General features: G+C 44.1%; 1 protein-coding gene across 2 annotated transcripts in view; it reads left to right on the top strand.

Moving 5' to 3' along the window:
- DSP (desmoplakin) overlaps positions 1-19,696 on the top strand; it is a gene marked incomplete at its 5' end in the record, with an annotated part of 40,982 nt that overhangs the window by 19,893 nt on the left and 1,393 nt on the right. The window contains 12 exon segments of one of the 2 annotated variants that reach the window (XM_014591084.2): positions 1,303-1,429; positions 2,508-2,709; positions 3,606-3,832; positions 6,141-6,307; positions 7,193-7,331; positions 8,799-8,992; positions 10,538-10,700; positions 11,210-11,293; positions 11,974-12,081; positions 13,140-13,238; positions 13,984-14,481; positions 17,548-19,665. In XM_014591084.2, coding sequence (XP_014446570.2) covers positions 1,303-1,429; positions 2,508-2,709; positions 3,606-3,832; positions 6,141-6,307; positions 7,193-7,331; positions 8,799-8,992; positions 10,538-10,700; positions 11,210-11,293; positions 11,974-12,081; positions 13,140-13,238; positions 13,984-14,481; positions 17,548-19,665 — 4,126 coding nt within the window. 2 annotated transcript variants of the gene reach the window in all.

Raw genomic sequence — 19,696 nt, 5'->3', positions numbered from 1 at the left:
CAATCCTTTCTCCTGTTTATCCCATCAGTGTTTTGGGCATAAACATGTACCTGACATGTTTTTCAAGCCACTAGAGTTGAGATTTGAACCATGGTTGACCATGTGGGATTTGGTTCCCTATGCACATGGATAAATTGTTAAGTTATAGGGCTGGCTCTAAAATGGCTTTATTTTCTTTTTTACTTTTTTTAAAAGAGTTATTTATTATGATAATTTGCTATAGGACACATACACACATGCATGAGAGAGAGAGAGAGAGAGAAAGAGAGAGATAGTGAGAAAGCGAAAAAGCAAGCTGCCAGGTCTGGAACTTGAACTATGGTTGTCATTGTGGGAGTTAACTGCCTTAGCCACCATGCCACCTGCTGACCCACTAAAGTGACAGTATTAATTAATATCAGGACTAGCTCTTTGATAGAGCATTCATGTTACATTGTCTGTGGCAGAGTTTTAAAAACTTTGTAAAAACTCTAGAATATGGACATCTTTAAACCATACTAGGGAGAGTACCAGAACGAACCCCCGTGTGCTCCTGACTGAGCTTTGGCCACCGTCCATGTCTAAGGCACCTGCCACCTGGCCTCTGTCAATTCACAAGTTGCTGATAGAACGACAACATGAAACTGTACTGTTTATTTATTGATTTTTTTGAATTTTGCCAGAGTATACATGTGCTTGTCAGAGACACACACAGAGAGAAGAGGAAAGTGAGAAAGCACCCCTCCGTGGGGGATGGTATCGCCACAATTCCTTCTCCTGCATCTCTCCTTCCGGTGGGATTTTGGACGCATATACAATGTGCCCGGTGTGTTTCTCAAGCTGCTGGCCCTGTGGGCTCCAGAGACCTTAACCGTGTATGGGCTGGCCTGAACTGTGTATTTCAGACCATATGATTTGTTTGGAGACCAGCACTTAGTGTAATGGTTATGTCACTGGAATCCCATGTAGTCAACTGCGGTTCAAATCCCGGACCCGGTGGCTTAAGCTCACGCCAGGCACGTGTGCGTGCGTGCCCAAGATCCTGAGAGGAGAATGGAGGAGCAGGGATTGCGGCATGGCCATCCCGCCTGGGGGTGATTTCTCGCTTTCTCTTTGTCTCTGTCTGGGGAGCGCACGCATCCTATAGCAAAACCTCTCCAAAAAAAAGAAAAAAGAAATGTACACGTGTTGGAATATTCACTTTGTAAGCTAAGTAACATGATTGAATGTATAAAAGAAATGAAAAGAAATACAACTTTAAAAAAACAATTAAAAGGACAAAAGGAAGTCCGGCTCTAGCGTGTCTCCCCTTGCGCCTCCTAGGATCGAGCAGTACTACGAGGCCATCCTGGCCCTGTGGAACCAGCTGTACATCAACATGAAGAGCCTGGTGTCCTGGCACTACTGCATGATTGACATCGAGAAAATCAGAGCCATGACCATCGCCAAGGTACGTCCAAAGTCCACGCACGCTGCCCGGCCACGCCCGTTCCTACCAGGCCCACCCTCTGGCCAATGAGCCAGCTCAGCCTTCCCCAGAGGCCTGGGCCATGCGTTAGAGAAGGGAGGAGTCAGTGCATGGCTGGTTCCAACACAGAGCAGTCCCAATTACAGCGCCTGCTGGGAGTCCCTGTGGGTAAGGCGTGTGGTTCTGTAATATCCTGGCTCCTGTTCTCCTTGGATGTCATGAAGTAAGGTCATGGCAATTGGATGCCATGGAGGAGGAGGCCGGATAGAACTCTTGGAAGAACCTCAGAGCATTCGGAACTCGCAATGAGTGTTTTTCAAACTGTGGTCCAAAGAATCCTAGATGGGGTGGTCCTTACACGGGGTCAGAGATGAAGTGAGGAAAGAAACCCAGAATGGTGAGTTCAGGGTCCCGCCCTGCCCCCTTTTCTCCTAGGCAGGGCAGCTGTGCTGCCCTCTGCTTTATATCTGGGGCATCTCAGTTTCTTTTATTTGGAGGAAAAAATTCTCTAGGGAAAATAAAAATTACAGGTCACTGCACTGGTTCTTAGGAGCAAAGTCTAAAGCCTCAGATGCCTTTTTTATCTTTTTTATTTTAAAGAATTATTTTATTTAACTTTTATTTATTTATTTATTTATCTAATTTAATTTGACCAGAGAGAGACAAAGTGAGAGAGAGAGAAAGTGAGAAAGCAAGCCATCAGGTTCAGGACTCGAACTATGGTCGGCCATGTGGAAGTTCAGCACCCTTAACCACCATGCCACCTGCCAGCTCCAATATATTCATGATTCATTAAGATTAACTCTGTTTTTAGTTAGAGAGAGGGAAAGCGAGAAAGCAAGGCACCAGGTCTGGGACTTGAACCATGAGTAGCCATGTGGGAGTCCAGCGCCTTAACCACCATGCCACCTGCCAACCACAATGCCTTTTATATCGCAGCGGGCCTGTGACAAGTGATGCTTGAGTCCCAACTAGTGGGGGACAGTTTACGGCCAGCTTACGCAGTCGCACTGTGGGGCCATCATAACCCCCAGATCTCCTCTTCCTGGTTTCCCTCCAGCTGAAGACCATGCGGCAGGAGGATTACATGAAGACGATATCCGACCTGGAGCTGCATTACCAAGAGTTCATCAGAAACAGCCAAGGCTCCGAGATGTTTGGGGATGACGACAAGCGCAAGATCCAGTCTCAGTTCACCGACGCCCAGAAGCATTACCAGACCCTGGTCATTCAGCTCCCAGGCCACCCCCAGCACCAGACCAGTGAGTTTGGCTGTCCTTCTCTTGGTACCAGCCACGTAGGTGATTTTAAAAAGACAGTAGTGGAGCCAGCAGGTGCCATGGTGGCTAAGGGTGCTGGGCTCCCACATGGGCTACTGAGAGTCATTTCCTGACCTGGCTACTTGCTTTCTCACCTCTCACCCCACTCTGTCCCTCTCTAGTCCTGTTATTTTATCTTTTTCTCTCTTTTTCTCTCTCTTTCCTTCTTTTCTTTCTTACCAGAGAGGGACAGAGTGAGAGAGAAAGAGAAAGAGAGAGAGAGGGGAAAGTGAGAAACCAAGCCACCAGGTCCAGGAATTGAACTGTGGTTGGCCATGTGGGAGTCCACTGCCCTCAACTGCCATGACACCTGCCGGCTGCAAAATAACTCTTTAAAAAAAAAAAAAAAGAAAAAAGAAAGTAGTTTGCCTAATACCGGTTTCATAACTATCTCTTTTTAAGATATATGTCAAAAGTAATTTCTACACTAAATCAGACTCAAATCAAGGGAAGTAGGTGCATGTGTATACGACATGCTTGTGTGTGTGTGGTTTTTGTTTGTTTGTTTGTTTTAGGTTTTTGCCACAGAGCATGCGCTCACCAGAGAGGAAAGAGACAGAGAGAGGGAAAGTGAGGGATCACCCCTTGGGGGGATGGCCATACCACAATTCCTTCTTCTCCATTCTCCTCCTGGGATTTTGGGCATGCACACACATGTGCCTGGTGGGATTTCCAAGTCACTGAGTCCGGGACTTGAACCATGGTCGATCATGTGGGAATCTAGCTGCCTTCACCACCACATCACCTGCTGACCCCTTGTTTGGTTTTGATTTGAGGCTGAGTTCTTTGCTAGCTAGGAGGTTCTGATCCTGTTTGTGGTCCTCCTTTCTTTTTTACAGTAACCACGACTGAAATCACCCATCACGGTACCTGCCAGGATGTCAACCACAATAAAGTCATTGAAACCAACAGAGAGAATGACAAGCAGGAGACCTGGATGCTGATGGAGCTCCAGAAGATCCGCAGGCAGATGGAGCTCTGCGAGAGCAGGATGGCCCTGAAAAACCTCCTTCAGGCTGACCACGGGTCCTCTCACCACATCACGGTGAAAATCAACGAGCTCAAGGTAGGTCTCCATTCGTATTTTGCCTGACTCTACATATACTTTTATTTACCTGCCAGCAAATAAAAAACCTCCCGGTTTAAATGTTTACGGGCAAGAAATATTAATTTCTGAATGAATAGGCTCCTGGAAGAATTCCTTTTTTCTTTCCTGTGTTTTTTTTGTTTGTTTGTTTCTTTCACAAGAGAGAGAAATAGATGGAGAGAAATAGGCACCCGAATGGAGTCCCCATGCCACAATCCATCCCCTGCCTCAGCCAGCCCCAATCACAGACATGCATGTGCATGTACCCCGTGTGCTCAGAGAGGTCCTGGGACACGAACCCAGGGCATTTCCATCTGGGTTCAGTTGTGTTACAACTGCGCCACCACCTAGCCTCTGTGTTTCCAAATTTGTAGGTCATCAGGCTGGAGGTTGAACCCTTTGCTGTTAGTTTGTGGGTTGCTGTTCGAAGTTCCTGTGAACATTAATCTGGCTTCTTCCCAGAGCAGCCAGCGATATGGGCTAGACAGGTCTAATGATTTCTATGATTTGGTTAGTGGGGTAAGATCCGTACCATAGGCTGGCTGTGACTTTGGTATAGGTATGTCACTCCTAACTCAGTGGTGTTTTCTGCTCAGCCGAGCCTGGGCCCTGTATGGAAATGTTGAACGCTGGGGCCAGCAGGTGACGTGGCAGTTGAGGGTGCTAGACTCCCACATGGCTGACGGTGGTTCGATTCCCAGGCCTAACAGCTTGCTTTCTCACTTTCTCTCTCTCTCTGTCTTTCTCTCTCTCTATCTGGTCAAATTAAAATAAAAAATAAACAAAGTTAAATAAAATAATTCTTTTTTTAAAAAAAGAGAGAGGAACGCCCAACATAAAATATGCAGGGCAATAGGAGCACACTTACACAGCGCTAATAAGGCCATCCTGAGGAAAGAAACGAAAGGTCAACTATTTCTTTTTTGAATCCTTTATGTTTAGTAAACATTTTTAAAAAAATTATTTACTTAGGGACCAGCAGGTGGCGTGATGGTTAAGGTGCTGGGCATTCCCACATGGCCAACCATGGTTCGAGTCCTGGACCTGGTGGCATGCTTTCTTACTTTCCTTCTCTTCTCTCTGTGCATCTCTCACTGGTCAAATTAAAATAAATGAATGAATAAATTAAATTAAATAAATAATGAAAAAAGAATTATTTATTTAATTTTATTTATTATTATTATTATTATTATAATTTCTTGATTTGCTAGAGGGTTGATTTGCATTCACCAGAGAGAGAGATAGAGAGAGAAAGAGAGAAAAAGAAAGGGAAAGTGAGAAAGCAAGCCATCAGGCACCAGGTCTGGGACTTGAACCACAACCGGCCATGTGGGAGTCTGGTGCCTTAACTACCATGCCACCTGCTGGCCCCATGTTTGTAAACATTTTAAGGGCAGAAATGATCACTACAATCACATGGCTACAACACAGCATACTAAGTACCAGGTGATCATGGTGCACCAAAACTGTGGTACAGTGGAATATTACTGAGCCTTAAAAAAGAAGATGGTCCTGTCATTTGTAATGACATGGATGAATGTAGGGGACGTTATGCTTCCTGAAATGAGCTAGATGCAGAAAGGCAAATGCTTCATGAGCTCGCTTCCATGTGGAATCTAAACAAAGTGAAATACGTAGAAACAGAGTGTGATAGTGGTTATCCAGCAGGAGATAGAGGTCACAGGGTACAAACTTGCAGTAGCATGAATAAATCCAGAGATTTAATGCACAGCAGGAGAATTGTAAGTAATAACATTGCAATTTGTGTGTGCGTGTGTGTGCGTGTGTGTGTGTACGAGAAATCATTTAAAGGTTTTTGCTATAGGGTGCTTGCGCGTGCCAGAGAGAAAGTGAGAGGGGAAGTGAGAAATCACTCCCCAAGGGAGATGGCCATGCCCTCATCTCTTCTCCTCTGTTCTCCTGGAATTTGGCCCTGCATGCACATAGGCTGGCATGATTTTCAAGCCGCCATGTCTGGAACTTGAACCACAGTTGGCCGTGTGGGAGTCCAGCGCTACAACCACTATGCCACCCACTGGCCCCTATTGTAGTATCTATTGAACATTTGCTAAGGGAATAGATTTTGGGGGCTTTTACTGCACATGCAACAGAAGGTAACTATGGAATGTGGTGGACACGTTCATTTCCTTCCCTGTAGTATTCATTTCACTGTGTATGTGTATATGAAAACATCGTGTTGTATACCTTAAATATATATAACCAGAAACACATTTTTGAAGAAGAATCAGACAACTACCGCCAATCAACTTTACTTCTTTTTTGACAGAGTGTGCAGAATGATTCACAAGCGCTCGCTGAAGTTCTCAACCAGCTTAAAGATATGCTTGCTAACTTCAGAGGCTCAGAAAAGTACTGCTACTTACAGAACGAAGTGTTTGGACTGTTTCAAAAACTGGAGAATATCAATGGTGTTACAGATGGCTACTTGAACAGGTAAGCATAACGAACACAAAGCTCAGAGATTTGGCTTTTCTCAGGTGCTGTTTTGTCAGACTTATTTGTAGCATATTTATGGCTTATGGAATCTTGGTTTTTCTCTCTCTCTCTTTTTTTCTTATAAGTTTATTTTTTTCTTCCATGAGAAACACCATGAGAGAGACAGAGAAACAGCACCCCTGGTAGGGTCTTCACGCTGTGATCTAGCTCTGTGCGGGTGCCTGGCATGAACAGGGAGGCCTCTGGATTGTGGAAGGTGCTGTGTTAGCAATGCGCCACCAGGTGGCCCCATAGTGTCTCCTGTTCAGAGATTGCTTACGTTCTCTGTGGTTTTGACAGAATAGTCCTCTAGCCTAGGATGTTAATTCCAGTAGGGGAGCTCCCTGTGGTTTGAACATCTGAAATGGAAAATTCTAGAAATAAACCATTTATGCATTTTAAATGGCACATGATTCCAAATGAAATCTTACACTGTCTTAGAGGACATGCATCATCCCTTGGTCAGCATATCCATACTGGGTACACTACCTACCTCTTAGTCACTTAGCTGTCTTGGTTGTCAGATCTGAAAAACACAGGGTCTCAGGCAACCAATGGAGTCTTGGAACATATTCCTCAAGGATAGGGAGGACTCCCGTATCCTGAAATCTAGTGCATCATAGCGCCAAGGCGTACTCTAAGGGCCAGAGCTGAGAATTCTTCCATGAATGTGAAATTGTGGTCTAAACTCTGATGGAAAAGTCTTCCCATGGCTTGTGAAATAGGCAAAATACTTTTTTATCTGCTTTGCTATTTTTTCTTTCATTACGAGTGGCAAGAACCAAGGGTTGCCTGTCTCAGGAGATCCAGTCTAGCCCTTTTACCTGCCTGTTTTCTTTGCAGCCTGTGCACAGTAAGGGCACTGCTGCAGGCCATCCTCCAGACCGAGGATATGCTGAAGGTTTATGAAGCCAGACTCACGGAGGAGGAAACAGTTTACCTGGACCTGGACAAAGTGGAAGCTTACCGCTGTGGACTGAAGGTAGCTTGAAACCTTTCAGCACTGGCCCAACTTTACAGAAAATAGTGCAGGGCTCAGCTGCCCATTCCGAGACCTCACTAGATTTTCCTGACTTGTGAGGGTTATTGGATTTCATCGGCCACGCTTGGTTGATACCAGTCGTTCTCTCTAGCAATCTGTTTTCCAGAATGTCTTAGCAAGAGCTGTGGAAGAAAGGAATTCCCGATGGAATTAGTTTAGGAAATGCTGAATCAAACGTAGTTAAACTGAGGTCAGTACTAGGGGACTTCTCAGAATCTTGAATACGTGAAAAAACTAGAATTATTCAGGAACGGAGTGTGTTATTTAGCATTTCTTTCTTTTTAAAATGATTTTCTTTAACTTTCTTTAGTTAATTCATTTATTTAAACTTGACCAGAGAGAGAGAGAGAGAGAATGTGAGAAAGCAAGCTTCCAGTTGGGATTTGAACCACGGTCAGCCATGTGGGAGTCCAGCGCCCTTAGCCACACACCTCCTACCGGCCCTTATTATTCAGCATTTTAAAAACGAATTTGCACATTGAATCTTTTCTTTTTTAAGTTTCTTTCTTGTTGTCGTTCTATGAGCAAGAGACAAAGACAGCACTCGAACAAGGTCTCGATGCTGCTGCTCACCGCTAGCTTTTGCATCGAGACCTTGTTGGGATGATGGGCACCCACATGCCCAGTGTTCTCAGGGAGGTCTCTAGATGTGAGCCCGGAACCTTCCCATGTGAGTTGACCTTGCAGAGTATCACGTTTTATTGATTTGTCACCATCCCTGCAATCTTCCTTTTTTTTTTTTTGAAGTTCATTTCCTCCTTTATTTCTTCTTTCCTTTCTTCCTTTCTTTCTTTTCTTGAGTATGAAAGAGGCAGAGAAGTAGGCACTCATAACTGGATCTTTTTTATTTTTTAAAAAATAATTATTTAATTTTAATTTGATTTATTCATTCATTTATTTTATTTTGACTAGAGAGAGACACAAAGAGAGAGAGAATGTGAGAAAGTAAGCCACCAGGTCCAGGACTTGAACTGTGGTTGGCCATGTGGGAGTGTCCAGTGCCTTGACCACCACGCCACCTGCTGGTCCCATTCAGAACTGGACCTTCACAGTATGCTCTAACCCCAGTCTCAGCCAGCACAGGTCATAGGCCAGGGTGTATGTGCTTAGCGTGCTCATAGAGGTCTTGGGACCTGAACCCAGGACCTTACCACGTGGGTCCTGTTGCACTACCGACGTACCACCACCTGCCTGCCGACTGTTTTGTTACAGGGCCACACGAGGAGCTAGATCAATGGAATGACTACTGGGAGTTTAGTAAATATCATTTCTGGGTTGACTGCTAGCATTGAAATGTCTAGATAGTCTAAAGAGTTTGAGCAACTTTTGCCTGCCAAATTGGGTGACTTACAGCATTAGCATACCGTGATAGAAGCGATTGATTTGCCCTTTCGTTTTGTCTTGCAGAAAATAAAAAACGACCTGAACTTGAAGAAATCGTTGTTGGCCACCATGAAGACAGAGCTGCAGAAAGCGCAGCAGATCCACTCACAGACCTCACAGCAGTACCCACTGTACGACCTGGATCTGGGCAAGTTCAGTGAGAAAGTCACGCAGCTGACAGACCGCTGGCAAAGGATCGACAAACAGATCGACTACAGGTGCGCCAGCCGCGTCCCTCGCGCCTTCCCATTGGTTGCTCCCCACATCATGGCACTTGAAGCCATGACGATAAACATGGAGGTTTGTTTCGGAAGTTAGGTGTGACAGGTGCTCTTTGCTTGGACTGCCTGAGGCGACTTTGAAATGGAAAGAGTTCAGTGTGGCCTAGGTGGAACCTGTGTGTGCCCAATGAATGCAGAAGGGAACTCTTTGGTGCCCTGTAAGCTCTCGTTAGGATTGTTGGAAAGAGTCGCTGCTTTGAGCGAGTGAGCTCCAAAGATGTATGAAAATTAATTTTTTTTTTCAGTTGCCAGAAGGTGTATACACTTGCCAGAGAGAGAGAGAAAGAAGGGAAGAAAGCACCTTTTCAACGGGGCGTAGTTATACCTCAGTCCCTTCTCCTGTTTCTCTACTTCCCTGGATTTTAGGCATCCATTCACATGCACTCAGCGTGTTTTCCAAGCTACCACAGCTAGGAGTTGAACCATGGTCGGCCATGTTGGATCTGGCTTCTGTAACCACTAGGCTACAGGGCTGGCCCAAAACTAAATTTTATACAAAAGAAATGCCTTACTGCAAATGAGAGTCAAATGAAAAGAAAACACAAACGAACAAGCAAAAAAGAAACACGCCCTCAATTACATTATGTATGCAGTCTATTTTGTTCATGGTGCTTATGAAAAACATCTTTCTGGAAATGTAATTTACATACCCCACCATTCATTCATTTCAAGTGTACAGGTCGATGGGTTTTCGTATATTTAGGGTTGGGTAACTGTCACCATCACCCGAGTTTTGAACATTTTCATTACACCCAAAAGAAACCCTATACCACCTGCAGTCAGCCCCGTTTCCTCCCCAGCTCAGCCTAGGCAATCCCCCGTCTACTTCCTGTCTCTAGGGATTTGCCTCTTCTGGACATGTCATATAAATGGCATCTTATAACATGTGGCTGGCTTCTTTCACTTAATATAATGCTTTTCAGGGTCATTCATGCTGCGGTATGTTTTAACACTTTCTATTTTATTTCTTTTGTGGCTGAATAATATGCCATAGTATGACATATAGTTTCATCAGTTTGTGGATACCTGGGTTGTTTCCAATTGTGGCTATGATGAGAAGTGCTATGATCATTTACAATTAAGTGGGTTTTTTTGTTTGTTTGTTTGTTTTTTAAGAGAAATTTTTGCTATAGGGTGCGTGTGCTCACCAGAGAGAGACAGAAAACAAGAAATCACCCCCCAGGGGTATGGTCCATGCCACAATCCCTTTTCCATCATGCTCTGCTCGGGATTTTGGGCACACATGCACACACACCTGGTGCTGAATTTGAAGCCACCAAGTCTGGGACTTGAACTGTGGTTGGCCATGTGGGAGTCCAGTGACGTAACCATTACGCCACCTGCTGGTCCCCACATATAAGTTTTTGTGGAGGTGAATGTTTATAGTTTTCTTGGATATATATCAAGTGAATTACTGGGTGACTCTGTGCTGCATATTTTAGGAACTAATAACAAAATTTTATTTTATCTATTTTCTCCCAGATTATGGGACCTGGAGAAACAAATCAAACAACTGAGGAATTATCGCGATAACTATCAGGCTTTCTGCAAGTGGCTCTATGATGCCAAGCGACGCCAGGATTCTTTGGAATCCATGAAGTTCGGAGATTCTAACACAGTCATGCGGTTTTTGAATGAGCAGAAGGTATAGACCAACTCATTCCATCGGTGTTTTGAGATTCGTTGGGTGTGAGTTGGGTTTTTCTCTCTGGTTTCACAGCCAGGTTTGAAATGATGGCTATTTAATATTTTGTGGATGCTTAGAAAATGCCCAGAAGAAAAACAACCAACGTATTTTACCAAGAAATGCAGTTATGGATATAGAAAAAAATGTAATGTGGGTTTTTTCATGTTATAGTAAGGGACTTTCTAAGTTGTGAAGATAGGACCAGAGAACAGTGCTGACTAGAGAATGACCTTTTGTAGATGATAAGAAATTGATGGCTTTATTCTCTTTTCGGAATGGAGAAGATGTTCATCTATGCTGTAATTGTGAGACTGTAAGGGCAGTCCCTATAGTAATAAACGGAAGAGAACCAAAAGAATAACAGTGGTAAAAGATCAAAGTAACATGTATTTAAAAATATTTGTGTTTGTTAACTTTGTAGATATTTTATTTTTTAAATTAAAAAAATTTTTTTTTTATTTGTATAGAACTTGCACAATGAAATATCAGGCAAACGAGACAAATCAGAAGAAGTACAAAAAATTGCTGAACTTTGTGCAAATTCAATTAAGGTATGTTGGTTTTGTTGCGAGTGTTGCTGTTTGGGGGCCAGCAGGTGATGTGGAGGTTAAGGTGCTGAATCACCACATGGCCCACTGTTCGAGTCCTGGACCCTGCAGCTTGAAAATCATGCAAGGTGTGTGCCCAAAATCCCAAGAGGAGAACAGAGAAGGGATTGTGGTGTGGTCATCCCCCCTGGGGGTGATTTCTCACTTTCTCTCTTTCTCTTTCTCTGGTGAGCACACATACCCTATAGCAAAAAACTAGGAGAAGAAAAGAAAAAGGAAAAGAATTTTGGTGTTCCTGCCAGACTATTATTAACTGTATCATTGGCTGATTGGCTTTAAAGATTATAAACTTCTTGAGGATCATTATTAGGGCTTTTATATATTCTCTCCTGAACACACCGCAGAAGTGTCTTATCCATTAACCTGAAGTCCTTTCGCACTGGCAGTACCTTCACAAATGTGCTATTCTTTATTCTCTAGACTGGAGCTATTTGCAGAGCTCTCTAATTAGCATACAAATTGCATGGCTAGGTTTAATAATGTAATCTCAGTCACTTGGATATGAGTGGCACATTATAGTTGGTGGGTTTGGTCATGAGAAATACAGTTCGATGATTTAAAATTGTGTGGACTGGTAGCTATTCGTGACTTCCGTCCATTATTCAACTTTATTCTTTTTGCAGGATTATGAACTCCAGCTGGCATCCTACACCTCTGGACTAGAAACTCTACTGAACATACCTATCAAGAGAACCATGGTTCAATCCCCTTCTGGAGTGATTCTGCAAGAGGTATCCATGCCATTATCTTGTAACATCTTGTAACATCTGCCCTTCCTGCTGCCTCTTCTGTTTTCCCTGTCCCTGCCTTCCCTGCTGTCTCTGAATTCATCCCCTGTTGTAAAGTGTTCACTCAAAAAGGATCATAGCAGGTATGTTCCCTTTAGGGTAAGGCATTGTCTAATACATTTGAAGAAATGATCAGGGGAACTCTAAGTCTGTTGCTTATATATATTAGAATCTGCAGAAACTGGACTTAACTTTCTGGGTTTGATAAGGGAGACTTCTAAGAAGAGGAAGCATATAGTAGACTTCTTTTTTTTTTTTAAGAATTATTTTATTTAACTTTATTTATTTATTTATTTTAATTTGACCAGAGAGGGACAGAGTGAGAGAGAGAGAAAATGAGAAAGCAAGCTGTCAGGTCCAGGACTTGTGGTCAGCCATGTGGGAGTCCAGCACCCCCAACCACCAAGCCACCTGCTGGCCCCTATATAGTAGATTTCTAAAGGACAACCTTTTTCCCAATGATGTCAAAAAAGATCATCTGAGGGTGTAGAGAAACCAACTCAGTGACAATGATGAAGTATAATGTGTTTAGCATGTTTTGCTGTACTTCTAGATTGTGTAATTTGCACACATGAAAGGAGGAAACTTACTATTAAAATCATTATTTCCCTATTTTATTTTATAGTAAGTTTTTTAGAGAGTTTTGCCTTAGGGTGTGTGTGCTCACCAGAGAGCGAGCAAGCGAGTGAGAGAGACAGTGAGAGGGAAAGTGAGAAATCACCTCTCAGAGGGGATGGCCATACCGCCATCCCTTCTCCTCCATCCTCCTCTGATGATCTTGGGCATGCACGCACACACGCCCAACATAAATTTCAAGCTGCCAGGTTCAAGACTGGAACTGTGGTCAGCTGTGTGTGTAAGTCCAGCAACTTAACTACTATGCCATCTACTGATCCCCACATTTCCCTATTTTATTATTTTGGAAAGCAAAATTAGTTGACTTGTATAAACCTTATTTGAATACTATCTTTTTTTCTTTTCTTTCCCTCTTTTCCCCCAAGGCTGCAGATATTCATGCTCGGTACATAGAACTACTGACAAGGTCTGGAGATTATTACAGATTCTTAAGTGAGATGCTAAAGAGTTTGGAAGATCTGAAGGTAATTTATTTATTTTATTTCCTTAGAGCATCAAAAAAGAAAATCGAATAGAACTTTATTATAACTGCCTCATCATATAAAATAGATTTGGGCATACTCACTGGTATAACTATTTCCTTTAAGCAGTTAGCAGAACACATTTTGTTCCTGAGTCTGGGGTTAGTTCTATGCTCTAGCACACTGCTCTAAATGAACTTGGATAATATTTGCAAAGTTGCAGCTTTACTTTGCTAAAGTGGCATTTCATTGAATGTTTGGTGAAGGAATTAGCTCTATTTCTTTGTGGTAAATTAAGGATAAGAACATCTTGGACTAGTTGGATTTGGATGTTTCATATTAGGTGATTGTTCGATTTACTCCTCAGTTCTAATCCTTGAACTGAGTTGATATGAAAACTTACTTTTTTCCTTGAAATCAAGGGGATAGAATTTATAAAATCAAAAGCTTTTAATCTTGAGAGAAAGGACCTCATTTTCCAGATGAGGAAGTTGAAACTCAAAGATAGTGGATCACCTGCTAACCAGAAATCGAGGAAGGAATTATGATGAGAATCAAGATTTCTTGAGTTTTTTGTCTAGGAGTTTGGCTTCATTTAACTCTGTGTGTGTGTGTGTGCATTTATGTGTGTGGGTATGTATAAAGAGAAATGAGAATGCATATTAGTCTGGGAGGGGGAAAAGCACTGCTTCTTTCTTGTGCTATGAGGTGCTTTTTGTCAACATCATTTCTGATTTTGCCTCCGCAGCTGAAAAATACCAAGATTGAAGTTTTGGAAGAGGAGCTCAGACTGGCTCGAGATGCCAACTCGGAAAACTGCAATAAGAACAAATTCCTGGATCAGAACCTGCAGAAGTACCAGGCAGAGTGTTCCCAGTTCAAAGCTAAACTTTCGAGCCTGGAGGAGCTGAAGAGACAAGCTGAGCTGGATGGAAAGTCAGCGAAGCAAAACCTAGACAAGTGCTACGGCCAAATCAAGGAACTCAACGAGAAGATCACCCGGCTGACTTACGAGATCGAGGATGAGAAGAGAAGGAGAAAGACAGTGGAGGACAGATTTGACCAGCAGAAGAACGACTACGACCAACTGCAGAAAGCAAGGCAATGTGAGAAGGAGAGCCTTGGTTGGCAGAAACTAGAGTCTGAGAAAGCCATCAAGGAGAAGGAGTATGAGATAGAAAGGTTGAGGGTTCTCCTGCAGGAGGAAGGCGCCCGGAAGAGAGAATATGAAAATGAGCTGGCAAAGGTAAGAAACCACTATAATGAGGAGATGAGTAATTTAAGGAACAAGTATGAAACAGAGATTAACATTACGAAGACCACCATCAAGGAGATATCCATGCAAAAAGAGGATGATTCCAAAAATCTTAGAAACCAGCTGGATCGACTCTGCAGGGAAAATCGAGATCTAAAGGAGGAAATCGTCAGGCTCAACGACAGCATCTTGCAGGCCACGGAGCAGCGCAGGCGGGCTGAAGAAAACGTCCTTCAGCAGAAGGCCTGTGGCTCCGAGGCCATGGAGAAGAAGCAGCGCCTGGAGATAGAGCTGAAGCAGGTCATCCAGCAGCGCTCGGAGGACAATGCCAGGCACAAGCAGTCCCTGGAGGAGGCTGCCAAGACCATTCAGGACAAAAACAAGGAGATCGAAAGACTCAAAACTGAGTACCAGGAGGAGGCCAAGCGCCGCTGGGAATACGAAAATGAACTGGGTAAGGTAAGGAACAGTTACGATGAGGAGATCATTAGCTTAAAGAACCAGTTCGAGACTGAAATCAACATCACCAAAGCCACCATCCACCAGCTCACCATGCAGAAGGAAGAGGACACCAGCGGCTACCGAGCCCAGATCGACACTCTCACCCGAGAGAACAGGAGCCTAACTGAGGAAATCAAGAGGCTGAAGAACACGCTCACCCAGACCACCGAGAATCTCAGGAGGGTTGAAGAGAACGCTCAACAGCAGAAGGCCACCGGCTCCGAGGTGGCTCAGAGGAAACAGCAGCTGGAGGTCGAGCTGAGACAGGTCACTCAGATGCGAACGGAAGAGAGCGTGAGGTATAAGCAGTCTCTGGATGATGCCGCCAAAACGATCCAGGATAAAAACAAGGAGATCGAGCGGCTCAAACAACTGATCGAGAAAGAAACGAGTGAGCGCAAGTGCCTGGAAGACGAGAATGCGAAACTGCAGCGGGCCCAGTACGATCTGCAGAAAGCAAACAGCTGCGCCACTGAGACCATAAGCAAGCTGAAGGTTCAGGAACAGGAGCTGGTGCGCCTGAGAATCGATTATGAAAGGGTTTCCCAGGAGAGGACTGTGAAGGACCAGGATATCACACGATTCCAAAGCTCTCTGAAGGAGCTGCAGTTGCAGAAGCAGAAAGTGGAGGAGGAGCTCAATCGCCTCAAGAGGACGGCCTCTGAGGACTCTTCCAAACGCAAGAAGCTGGAGGAGGAGCTGGAAGGTATGAGGCGCTCGCTGAAAGAGCAAGCCATCAAAATCACCAGCCTGACCCAGCAGCTGGAGCAGGCGACCATCATTAAGAAGAGGAGCGAGGACGACCTCCGGCAGCAGAGGGACGTGCTGGACGGCCACCTGCGGGACAAGCAGAGGACTCAGGAAGAGCTGAGGAGGCTGTCCTCGGAGGTCGAGGCTCTCAGGCGGCAGTTGCTCCAGGAACAGGAAAATGTCAAGCAGGCTCACGTGAGGAATGAGCATTTCCAGAAGGCGATCGAAGATAAAAGCAGGAGCTTGAATGAAAGCAAAATCGAAATCGAGAGGCTGCAGTGTCTCACAGAGAACCTGACCAAGGAGCACTTGATGTTGGAAGAAGAGCTGCGAAACCTGAGGCTGGAATATGACGACCTGAGAAAGAACCGGAGCGAAGTGGATAATGACAAAAACGCCACCATCTCGGAACTAAGGAGCCAGCTGCAGATCAGCAACAACCGAACTTTGGAACTGCAGGGGCTGATTAATGATTTACAGAGAGAAAGGGAAAATTTGAGACAGGAAATTGAGAGATTCCAAAAGCAGGCGTTAGAGGTATTCACAAATATTTGATCACGGCTTCCCTGTTTCTCCTATCACTCTTACCGTCTAATCTGAACTGTGCTCTTGCTACTTAGATGGATGCTTACAGAAAGCCTAACGTTTCTTTCTGTTGCTCTCCTACTGCCTCTCACAATCCAGGTAACTGCTTTAAAATAATTCCAACACCTTGTTTCTTTCTATTCTGTCACTGCATCACATGCCAGTCTGCGTGTAACCTGTGTTCAGCTCTGCTTTTAAGAACTTTAGCATGTGTGTAACATCGATGATCAACTGCCTCTGCCTGCTCCACTCCACTTTCTAGGAGATAGCTCTTATTTACTGAGCAATCTCATACATTTATAATTAAAATTTGTGTCAATAAAAGCCATATGAAAGGGTTTCACTTTGTAATTTGTAAATCACATTTTTTTTTTTGCTATTTCTCTATGTAATTTGTAAATCACATCTTTTTTTTGCTTGCATGATTTTTCTGCATGCAGAAAAATCTGTTCTCTTTTCTACTTCTCTTTTCTCTTCTGTTCTCTTTTGCTCATGATCCTAATGTTTCTTTTTGTCTGCCTTGTCTTCTTTCTACTCCTAAGTTTAAAAATCACTTCTGTTACTTCTCATACAATATTTGTGTGGGGCTGGGTGGTGGGAGGTGAATATATCCGTACTGTGTATTGCTTTATTAAATACGCAGGAGTAGCTGTAACAGATGAGATGTGAGGTTAGCAGTTACGACAACCTGGAACAAAACTCCCCATATTTTTTTAGGCCGTAATTATTGCTAAGAGTAAATCAGGTCTACAGCTTCTAGATTCTTCTATGGAAAAAAAAATAGTAAGTATGAAGCCATTTATCAGTGGCAACATAGATGAGGGGTCTTGGTGAAAAGTTTATGGAAAAGTGCGTATTAGGAAAAAATATGCATGGATTTCAAGATTTTCTTGCATCAAAATAAACTCAGGCTTTACATTCCTTTTTTTTTTCAATGAACTTTCTGAGATCCCCTCTTATATCTACACGAATTTTGCCACAACTTTGTAAGAAAACAAGCAATCCAGGGCCCACGTAGAAAGGAAAAAATGTATAAACATGTTTTTAAAGAACGATAGAGGAAAAGATAACTTTCAATTGTGACAGATCCAGGGCACACGTAGAAAAGAAAAAATGTATAAACATGTTTTTAAAGAATGATAGAGGAAAAGATAACTTTCAATTGTGACAGTTATATGATATAACCGAAATATTATTTTCCCCCTTTGTTTTAAATTCTAGGCATCTAATAGGATTCAGGAATCAAAGACTCAGTGCACTCAGGTGGTGCAGGAAAGGGAGAGTCTTCTGATGAAGATCAAGGTTCTGGAGCAAGACAAGACGAGGCTTCAGAGGCTGGAGGATGAGCTGAATCGTGCAAAAGCGACTCTGGAGGCAGAAAGCAGGGTGAAGCAGCGCCTGGAGTGTGAGAAACAGCAGATCCAGAATGACCTGAACCAGTGGAAAACTCAGTATTCTCGCAAGGAGGAGGCTATTCGGAAGATAGAGTCAGAAAGAGAAAAGAGTGAGAGAGAGAAGAACAGCCTTAGGAGCGAGATCGAGAGACTCCAGGCAGAGATCAAGAGGATCGAAGAGAGGTGTAGGCGGAAGTTGGAGGATTCTAGCAGGGAGACACAGTCACAGTTGGAGACAGAGCGTTGTCGACTTCAGAGGGAGATTGATAAACTCAGACAGCGTCCATACGGGTCCCATCGGGAGACCCAGACTGAGTATGAATGGACTGTCGACTCTTCCACGCTGGTGTTTGATGGCCTGAGGAAGAAGGTGACCGCCATGCAGCTCTATGAGTGCCAGCTGATTGACAAGAGCACCTTGGACAAATTATTGAAGGGGAAAAAGTCGGTGGAAGAAGTTGCTTCTGAAATCCAGCCTTTCCTTCGGGGCGCAGGAGCTATCGCTGGCGCTTCTGCTTCTCCTAAGGAAAAGTATTCTTTGGTAGAGGCCAAGAGAAAGAAATTTATCACTCCAGAATCCACAGTCATGCTTCTGGAGGCCCAGGCAGCTACAGGTGGTATAATCGATCCCCATCGGAATGAGAAGCTGACCGTCGACAACGCCATCGCGCGGGACCTCATCGATTTTGATGACCGTCAGCAGATATATACGGCTGAAAAAGCCATTACTGGTTTTGATGATCCATTTTCAGGCAAGACGGTATCCGTGTCGGAAGCCATCAAGAAAAACTTGATTGATAGGGAGACCGGAATGCGCCTGCTGGAAGCACAGATCGCTTCAGGGGGCGTAGTAGACCCCGTGAATAGTGTCTTTTTGCCAAAAGATGTTGCCTTGGCTCGTGGGCTGATTGACAGGGATTTATATCGGTCCCTGAATGATCCCAGAGATAGCCAGAAGAACTTTGTGGACCCAGTCACCAAAAAGAAGGTCAGTTACATGCAGCTGAGGGAGCGGTGCAGAATCGAACCACACACTGGTTTGCTTTTGCTCTCAGTCCAGAAGAGAAGCATGTCCTTCCAAGGAATCAGACAGCCTGTGACCGTCACTGAGCTGGTCGATTCTGGTATTTTGAGACCATCCACTGTAAATGAACTGGAAACAGGTCAGATTTCTTACGATGAGGTCGGTGAGAGGATTAAGGACTTCCTTCAGGGCTCGAGCTGCATAGCAGGCATATACAATGAAACCACCAAGCAGAAGCTTGGCATTTATGAGGCCATGAAAATTGGCTTGGTCCGACCTGGTACTGCTCTGGAGTTGCTAGAAGCCCAAGCAGCTACTGGCTTTATCGTGGATCCTGTTAGCAACTTGAGGTTACCGGTGGAGGAAGCCTATAAAAGAGGTCTGGTGGGCATTGAGTTCAAAGAGAAGCTCTTGTCTGCAGAGCGAGCTGTCACTGGGTATAACGATCCTGAAACCGGAAACATCATCTCTTTGTTTCAAGCCATGAACAAGGAACTCATCGAAAAGGGCCATGGTATTCGCTTACTGGAAGCCCAGATTGCCACCGGTGGGATCATCGACCCGAAAGAGAGCCATCGTTTACCCGTTAACATGGCGTACAAGAGGGGTTATTTTAATGAGGAACTCAACGAGATCCTGTCAGATCCGAGTGATGATACCAAAGGCTTTTTTGACCCCAACACTGAAGAAAATCTTACCTATCTGCAACTCAAAGAAAGATGCATTAAGGATGAGGAAACGGGGCTCTGTCTTCTGCCCCTGAAAGAAAAGAAGAAACAGATACAGACGTCACAAAAGAATACCCTCAGGAAGCGCAGAGTGGTCATAGTTGACCCGGAAACCAACAAGGAGATGTCCGTTCAGGAGGCCTACAAGAAGGGCCTCATTGATTATGAAACCTTCAAAGAACTGTGTGAGCAGGACTGCGAGTGGGAGGAGATAACCATCACGG

This window comes from Tupaia chinensis, unplaced genomic scaffold (genome assembly GCF_000334495.1).
Source record: "Tupaia chinensis unplaced genomic scaffold, TupChi_1.0 Scaffold000048_1, whole genome shotgun sequence".
Lineage (NCBI taxonomy): Eukaryota > Metazoa > Chordata > Mammalia > Scandentia > Tupaiidae > Tupaia > Tupaia belangeri.
This window is presented reverse-complemented; position numbering and strand designations above follow the sequence as displayed.